Source organism: Crocodylus porosus, unplaced genomic scaffold (genome assembly GCF_001723895.1).
Source record: "Crocodylus porosus isolate Cpor-Errol unplaced genomic scaffold, CroPor_comp1, whole genome shotgun sequence".
NCBI classification, from domain to species: domain Eukaryota; kingdom Metazoa; phylum Chordata; order Crocodylia; family Crocodylidae; genus Crocodylus; species Crocodylus porosus.
The window spans coordinates 17,394,027-17,403,457 of NW_017728886.1; the positions used below are offsets into that span (position 1 = coordinate 17,394,027).

The 9,431-nt window shown below is 43.4% G+C and overlaps 1 protein-coding gene across 1 annotated transcript in view; it reads right to left on the reverse strand.

The window, feature by feature from the left end:
- The window catches only part of VIPR2 (vasoactive intestinal peptide receptor 2), a 103,487-nt gene extending 95,961 nt beyond the window's left edge, over positions 1 to 7,526 (reverse strand). The window contains exon 1 of the mRNA XM_019530671.1: positions 7,319 to 7,526. Within this exon, the coding sequence (XP_019386216.1) occupies positions 7,319 to 7,457 (139 nt within the window). The 5' untranslated portion in view covers positions 7,458 to 7,526. The remainder of the gene's footprint in view (positions 1 to 7,318) is intronic.
- Positions 7,527 to 9,431: the final 1,905 nt, after the last annotated feature.

Below are 9,431 nucleotides of genomic sequence, written 5' to 3' on the forward strand. Positions count from 1 at the left end.
AAAAACTGGGCTCAAATGATCCCAGCTAGGTAGGCATCAAGCCTCCTCTTAAAGACCCCCAAGGTAGGAGCCAGCACCACTTCCCTTGGAAGCTGGTTCCAGATCCTAGCCACCCTAACTGTGAAGTAGTTCTTACAGATGTCTAATTTAAACCTACTCTCCAACAACTTATGGCCATTATTCCTTGTTATGCTAGGGGGTGCTAAGGGAAACAAGGTCTCTCCCAAACCCTTCTGATCCCCCCTAGTGAGTTTATAGACGGTCCCCAGGTCCCCCCTCAGCCTTCTCTTATGAAGGCTGAACAGGTTCATGTCCCGCAGTCTCTCACTGTAGGGTCTGGCCTGTTGTCCCGGGATCATGCAGATGGCCCTCCTCTGGACCTTCTCAATGTTGTCCACATCCCTGCTGAAGTGGGGCGCATGGAACTGGACACAGTACTCCAGCTGTGGCCTGACCAGTGTTGCATAAAGGGGGAGGATCACCTCCTTGTCCCTGCTACAGATGCACCTGTGGGAGCACAACAAGGTCCAGTTAGCCCTCCCAACCCTGACATCGCATTGTCGGCGCATGTTCATCTTGGAGTCAATAATGACTCCAAGATCCTTTTCTGCTTCCATGCTCTCAAGAAGGGCTTTTCACATCTTATAAGTGTGCTGCTGGTTACTACTGCCCAAGTGCAACACCCTGCACTTGTCAGTATTGAAGCGCATCCTGTTTTTGCTAGCCCAGCCCTGTAACCTATCCAAGTCTTGCTGCAGTCTTTCCCTCCCTACTGACGTGATCACCTCACCCCAAATTTTGGTATCATCAGCGAATTTAAACAGGGTGCTTTTCACCCCATTGTCCAAATCGCTGATAAAGAAATTGAACAGCGCGGGCCCAAGGACCGAGCTCTGGGGGACTCTGCTGCCCACTTCTCCCCAGGTCGAATATGACCCATCCACCACCACTCTCTGAGGGCTACCCTTCAGCCAATGCAATCCATCTGACTGTGTAGGCATCAATGCCACAGTTGCCCAATTTTTTAATGAGTATGGGGTGGTGGGAGATGGTGTCAAAGGCCTTGCTGAAGTCCAGAAAGACTACATCCACGGCAACACCTGCATCCAAGGCTTTTGTGATCCGATCATAAAAGGCAATCAAGTTGGTCTGACATGATCTGCCCCAAATGAAACGGTGCTGGTTGCCCTTGAGCATCATCTCTGAGGCCGGCCCATCGCAGATGTGCTCCTTGATGATCTTCTCAAAGACTTTCCCTAGGATTGAGGTAAGACTGATGGGCCTATAGTTGCCCAGGTCCTCCTTCCTCCCTTTTTTAAAGATGGGGACCACGTTGGCTATCTTCCAATCATCCAGCACCTGACCCGAGCACCACGAGCGCTCGTAAAGCCATGCCAAGGGCCCTGCAATAACCCCTGCTAACTCCCTCAACACCCTGGGGTAGAGAGCATCTGGACCCACTGATTTGAAGACGTCCAGCCCCTCCAGAAGCTCTCTAACCCGGTCCTCCCCAACCTGAGGTCTGGAAGCATTCCCCTCGAGTCCGTCTTGCATCACGGTGAGGACATCCTGGTCCCTGCCCAAGAAAACAGAGGTGAAGAATTGGTTAAAGAGGTCTGCTTTCTTCTCTGGTACAACCACCAGATTGCCCAGAAGATCTGGCAGGGGCCCCACATTTCCAGGTGCTTACTTCATCCTCTCTATATATTTGAAAAAGGACTTTTTGTTATCTTTGATTTTGGATGCAAGTCCTAGCTCTATGTCCGCCTTAGCTTTCTTGACAGCCCCCCTACAGGCCTGAGCAGAGGAGGTATACTCCTCTTTGGAGATAGACTCCTACTGCCAGGTGAAAGGGGGGTGCTATCTTAAATTAGTTGGTTGACAGATGAGACCACCAAGCCCACTGGACAAATCTCAAGTGACATCTGCATGGATGTGGCTACAGGGGCAGAGCAAGGCCACAAATAGCCCCTAAGGCAACTGCTGCCCTGAGGCACTGACAGGGCCAGGAGGGCTCCCCACTTCCTACTTGAAGGGCAGGATTGGAGGAAGTGGTGGATGAGGCTCTCTCTAAACAGCTAGCAGAAGTTTCCCAATCAGAAGCCTCGGTTCTCCTGTGAGACTTCAATCCCCCTGACATCTGCTGAGAGGGCAATACAGTAGTGCACAGGCAATCCAGGAAGTTTTTGGAGAGTGTTGGGGACAACTTCTCGGTGCAAGTGCTGGAGTGGCCAAGTAGGGCCCATGCTCTTCCTGACCTGCTGCTCACAAACAGGGAAGAATTGGTGGGGAATGTAGTAGTGGATGGCAACTTGGGCAGCAGTGACCACAAGATGATTGAGTTCAGGATCCTGAGGAAAGGAAGGATGGAGAGCAGCAGAGTAAGGTAATGGACTTCAGAAACGCATACTTCAACTCGCTCAGGGTATTCATGGGCAGAATCCCTTGGGAAGCCAGTCTGAGGGAGAGAAAGTCAAGGACAGTTGTCTACGCTTTAAAGAAGCCTTACTGAGAATGCAAGAACAAACCATCCCAATGTGCAGGAAGACTAGCAAGTATGGCAGAAGACCAGCTTGGCTTAGCAGGGAACTCTTCAGTAAACTAAGTCACAAAAAAGAAGTGGAAACTTGGACAAACAACTAGGGTAGAATATAAGCGTAGCACCTGTGCAAGGATCAAATCAGGATAGCCAAAACACAATTAGAGTTACAGCTAGCAAGGGACATGCAGGGTAACAAGAGGGGTTTCTACAAGTATGTTGGTAGCAAGAGGATCAGGGAAAATGTGTCCCTTTATGAATGGGGGAGGCAACCTTGTAACAGAGGATACAGAAAAGGCTGAAGTGTTCAATGCCTTTTTTGCCTTGGTCTTCACAGGCAAAGTCAGCTCCCAAACTACTGCATCGGGCAGCACAGCATGGAGAAGAGGTGAGCAGCCAACAGTGGTTAAAGGACAGGTTAGAAACTATTTAGAAAAGCTGGATGTGTACAAGTCCATGGGACTGGATGGAATGCACCTGAGGGTGATGAGGGAGTTGGCTAATGAAACTGCAGAGCCACTGGCCATCACCTTTGAAAACTCATGGCGATCAGATGTCCTGGATAATTGGAAAAGGGCAAACATAGTGCCCATATTTAAGAAAGGGAAAAATGAGGATCCAGAGAACTACAGACCAGTCAGCCTCACCTCAGTCCCTGGAAAAATCATGGAGCAGATCCTCAAGGAGTACATCTCAAAGCACTTGGAGGAGAAGAAAGTGATTAGGAACAGTCAGCATGGATTCACCAAGGGCAAGCCATGCCTGAACAACCGGATTTGCCTTCTTTGACAAAGTGACTAGAGGCTAGGGATAGGATTCAGAGTGACCTAAAATAGGAGGATTGGGCCAAAATCTCATGAGGTTCAACAAGGACAAGAGCAAAGTCCTGCATTTAGGACAGAACAATCCCATTCACCAGTATAGGCTGGGGACTGACTGGCTGGGCAGCATCTCAGAAAAGGACCTGATTGTTACAGCGGACAATAAGCTGAATATGAGACAACAGTGTGTCCTTGTTGCAAAGAAAGCTAATGGCATACTGGGCTGCATTGACAGCAGCGCTGCCAGCAGGTCAAGGGGAGTGATTATTCCCCTCTATTCAGCACTGGGGAGGCCACATTTGGATTACTGTGTTCAGTTTTGGGCCCCCACTACAGAAAGGATATGAACCAGTTGGAGAGGGTCCAGCAGATGGCAACAAAAATGCAGAGGGGGCTTGAGGACAGGACTTATGAGGAAAGACTGAGGACACTGGGCTTGTTTAGTCTAGAGAAGAGGAGGAGAAGAGGAGAATGAGAGGGGATTTAATAGCAGCCTTCAACTACCTGAAGGGAGGTTGGAAAGAGGATGGAGCTAGACTGTTCACAGTGCTAGCAGATGACAAAACAAAAAGCACCAGTCTCAAGTTCCAGCAAGGGAAGTTTAGTTTAGATATTAGGAAAAATTTTCTCACTAGGAGAGTAGTAAAACACTGAAACAGGTTACCCATAGAGGTGGTGGAAGTTCCATGCTTTTTAAGACCCAGCTAGACAAAGCTTTGGCTGGGATGATATGGTTACGGATGGTCCTGCCTTTACCAGGGAGTGGACTAGATGACTTCCTGAGGTCCCTTCCAACCCTAATTTTCTATGATTTTATGAATGGGGTGAGCTGGGTACAGAAGGGACAGAAAGGCCCTTTTGGCAGGAAAGCAACACTTATACACCTAGCTGGAGCCATTCATATGGCATTTTAAGCCATGTACACAGATTTTTATATATTTGACATCTAACTTTCCCCTGACCAACCTGTCATACTGAGCACACTGACTGCTTCTCCCAATGTGACAGAAGCTGATGCACTGCTGTTAATCCACTGTATCCAATTATTATAAATGCAAGATGCAGAAACACCAGTGGGCAGGAACAGGGCCAGAACCCAGGGTTACTTCCTTTCTAGGCCAGTGCCCTTTGGCTTGCTTTCTTTCTGACCCACATATATATTCCCGTCCTAACTATTCACTAGGAATGGGAATTGTAGCAATGCCTAGCCCATGCCTGAGTGATTCAAGTACTTGGTTAGGAAGTTGGGGATGTAGGTTCAAACTCCCTCTGGGTGAAGGACCCAAGAATGTAGGTCTTCTACTCCTTGGACAAGTGCCTCAGACACTAAGCTATCAGGCTAAAAGGTGAGGGAAGCTCCCTTATCTTCCTCTGCTTCTTTTAGACTCACACAGGATTACACACCTTCCCACAAGATGTAGTATCTAAAATCTGCATAAGCAGCCCAGAATGCCACTTCTGCAATAAGTTGGCTGCGTAAGTGCGACTTCCCTATTTAAATGTGGAGTTGGATTTGGATCAAATAGTTTATCAGTGCACCTAGGACAAACAGAAAACTATTTCTGGCCATGCAAGCAAGTATTAATTCAGGCAACTTTTATGAGAGCTATTCAAAGGAAGTCTCTGGTATTAGGTCAGGTATAGAGATAAATTGTCTTGGAATATGAAACATATTGTTTATAAACTGGATTCATTCAGTAGGAGCTTTTATCCATCTTCTATACACGGAAATATTACACTCCAGGTCCAGGCAGTTAGTAACATGTACAATGTAATTATTTCTTCCACTGTTGGCTCATCTCTCCCTGCTGTTGTGTCAAAAGTACTGCTTCGTTCCAAAGGGTAAGGAGCAAAAGGCAGACTTCTTTTGGGAAATCACACCGTGCAGTGGAAGGGGGATTGAAGAATGTGTTGAAAGAAAAGTCCTCAAAAAAAACCCAACGTATTATCATTTCCTCACCAAAATGCAAACAGATTTTACAGCAAGGATCTTTTCCTTGAACTAATCTAGCATCAGTGATACAGCAGAAAGTAAACTCTATTTAAGATTCTTAAAACAGCCCAGTTAATTGATTATTTTCTAAATAATTCTTTTGTCAGACCTAATGATCATTTAAACTATTTGGGCTTCACACTAGGATTTTTCATTAGAACAGCTTTTCCTCTCATTTCTACAAGATTTCATATAAATACAAAATCTAGGAATAAACGGATTATTTCAGTGAGCTCTTTCTTGCAATATATATCCATGTAAATGGCTCATGGTTATTACACCTGCAATTCTTCTAATATTTCAGATGGATTAATTAAAAGGAAAAATTATACAAATGAGAGCGAGAGCTGCTGGTACTTTGACTGTGTTATTACAAACATATATATATTTAAATAAAGACACTGAAGTCGCATGTTAAAATCCATAAAATGTCCATGGAGTGATGACTACTAAAAGTCTTGTTCATGTCAAAGATGACAGGTCCCTTGGTAACCAGAATTCTTTGGGATTCCTAAGGGATTATACAGGTAAGAAGAAATTTATGATTCACCATGACATTCTGCCAGAGGGAAATCATATTGCATTTCAGGAAATGTAATTCTCAAGGAAGCCCAGTCCATATGACAGAATAGGGATCTGAACAATCATTCCATAAGGCAGCCCACCAACAATGAAATGAGATCTAATACTCTGATGTACTGATTTGAAATGAAATGCTTTCAGTCAATTTAAAAATGTTTAGAAAATATTGTGTATGGACTGTTTAGTAACAATTTTTTCAGAAAAAAAATAATTTGAATGAAAATTGTAAAATACCCACTTTGCTCTACAAATGAGCATGTTGCCATAAAATTGATGCTCTTGCCCTATCTCTGCTTCCTAGAACCCACTTCTTCCCACCCTTTCCCAAAAATCTTAAATGTGTGCACTGTTAGTCCCAAGAATTACTAGAACTGAGTACACTGTCCATGCAAAGCAAGCACTGAGGGCAGCACTCTTCCCTACTTGCCAATAGAGGGAATAGAGAGCTCTCTCCTTTCTGAAGCTTCTGTCCCTCAGACTTATCAACTGTCATAAAATAATGATTATAATGACATATAAGTACATTTATTCTTCCAACTGAGAAACTGCTTTCCTAATAAACTGCTTTCAAAAAAAGTTCTCACTTACAGTTACAGAGATTCTTTTTTATTTGAGAGACGCGAGGATTTTTTTGTGATATCTTTTATTGAACCAACTATATAATTGGAAGAGCTGTTGGACTTTACAGTTGGTCCAATTAAAAATATCACAAAAAATCCTTCGCTGGATTTACTGGACCATCACAGCTACAACACTCCAACCCTACTACTTTTTTTTTTTTTTTTGCCTCACTGGATGTATTTATTATTTTCCCACACTGTTTGTTCAGTGAGCAGATGGCCTTGTCAAGGAAAATGCCATACTTTTTGTTTGTTTTTTTGATAATCCTATGTTCCATTCCCATGAAAGCTATAGTGAGAAAATCCCCTAAAAGCTAAACTAGAATAAAAATGGAATCTGTTTCTCCATGTAACATAATGACAAGATACTTTCTTCTCTTCCCTATCGCCTCTCCAAAATTATGCTTTTAAATATTTTAGACATTATCGTATCACAGTCAACACTTACTTATTTAATGTAGACCTGCATTCAAAATTCACCTTTGCAATAACTCTCTCTATATTCTGATAGAGGTACATCAGGATGAATCTGATCTTCTATCTGAAATTCCTTATGCATCAGAACATAAATGATATCCTCAGTTTTCACTTTCAACACAAAGTCACTATGCATTAACCAACAGACAAAAAGCACAGATACAGCACAAATAGTTTAACAGGTTTTGTAAATATAACTTACTATTAAAGGAGTTCAATGTGTTGAAGAGAGACAATCTGTATTCCACAAGTTGTTCATGAACTGTAGTTCTTTTTTTTTTCTTACCTTTATAGTCTGGTTCACCATTTTTTAGAAGCTCCATGCACCTTATTTCCTCTTCGTGGATCTCCAGCTGCAATCTGCATTCTGGATGGATGCCATTCACCTGTTTCACATGAACAAACAAGCCTGGGTCTAGAAGCATTTTAATTACAATATTAACTACCAGTCAAAGAATCTGCAGCTTTTATTAAGATTATTTCCACAGCACTGCGGAATATACTATGCACTTTACAGACACATTCGTTGTCTGCAGTGCATGCAGAGGAGTTGTAAAATTTATTACAATAAAATTTTAACATAAAATTCCTCCATAAATAATTTTTCTTGGCTCCTTTCTAAACCACTCCAAAACCAGCACTTTTACAAGAAAACCCTTGGACTTGATAGTGCATTTGCCACTATTGCAAAGTGAATCGCTTGATCTTTGAAATAAAACCATTACGTTTTAGAAAAGCTGAATGCTTTCTGTGCATCACTGAGCATGCAAAGCAATCAAACTACACTGTCTTTATTGTGATCATGTTTGCCTTCCTTTCTTGTCTCTGTGTAAGCACTATCTCCTGGAGGTCACAATAATTCATAACAGATAACTTAATTTAAGCAAGTAGTATGGGGTGGGAAACAAATTCTTAAATGAAAGCTATACTGTTTGCTTACAGTATTGGGCAAAACATATCACACACTTTCAAAGCATTCAAGGGCAGGTGGTTTGAACCCCAGGAGGACAAGCTGTCAGGTAGACAGAGGTTAGAGGATGGGAAACATGAGATCAGGAGGGTTGTATTCAGACTGGCTGGATTTACAGTAGACAGCACAGGAGAACTAAAGCCTTGCGGATGAACTCAGAGAGTTCCCACTCTGCATAGGAGGCTGTGTGGAAAAGTAAATTGCACAAGAAGTTGACAAAAAGGGAGATGAGAGTGGAATTATAGGTGATGTTTACGGGGCAAAACCACAAAATGTTTAGAAATAGGATGTTTTTAACTTGTAGGACTAGAGCGGAAGAATGAGTGAAACCAAATTACAGTGCAGTAAACCTTGCTGGACTGTAGTTTGTATCATTTGTAGTCACACGAAAAGAGATGACCCCTCTTGCATGCAGGAAACGTGTAATAGCAGAGTACTGTAGTTCTTTATACTGAGAACTACTATTGTAAATAGTGGAGAGGTACAATGGCTTTACTGGTCTGAGCCAAAAGATTTAAGCTGAATTCCTGCTTGTGCTATATTCTTTCTGTTTGATCATTAGCAAATCTCTTAAAGCCATATTTTCCAGAAGCGGCACACTGGCTGCATTTTTCAAAATCTACCCATTAAGCATCATAGGGGAAGTGCCGAGTATCCGAAACAATATCACTTCTTTTCCCCTAACCTTTCTGTATCCTATTTAAATTGTAAGCTCTTCTGTTCAAGGACTGACGCTTACTATCCATTTTGTACAGTAATTGAGCCCTCATATAGATTAAGGCAATAACTCTCAACCAAGGTTACTGCCTCTGAAGAGTGCCAGGCAATGTTAGCACTGTTAGGTGCGCAAACACAATTCATGAGCTAAACCCAGCGATTTCAAATGGGAATCTATAGTGATACAATCTTCCTAACCTGTGTTTTTCAAATGAAATCATCCCAACCTGTGTCTTTCAAAGTTCTTGGCAACAGAGGGACTGCTCTAACATTTTTCTGTTTCAAAAACAGAGTGAAAACTAAGAGTTAATACTTTCTGAGGGGTGCCATGAGCCAAAAAAGGTTAAGACTCATTGGGCTAAGGCTTCCAGATGCTGTCATAACACAAATAAAACAAGAACAATTAAGCGAAAACTTCAAAGTTTTCCGATTAGGAATGATTTATAATTGAATAGTACCAAGACCAGAAAGCTAGAACTGAGGAAGTACAGGATGTGCAAACTTACAAGAAGAGACGGCACCTGCGCCTCAGAGCGAAAGCAAGGGAGGCTCTTGCAGCGCCCACCCCTCCCAGACACCTGCTTTCACGTTATGGCTTGTGTCTAATTTACAAGACCCCTGCGAGTGAGACTCGGGCTCCCGGCACTGCCGGCGGGCCGGGGACGGCCCGAGACGCGCTCGCCCGCGCTCACGGCGGGCCGGCGCCGAGCGG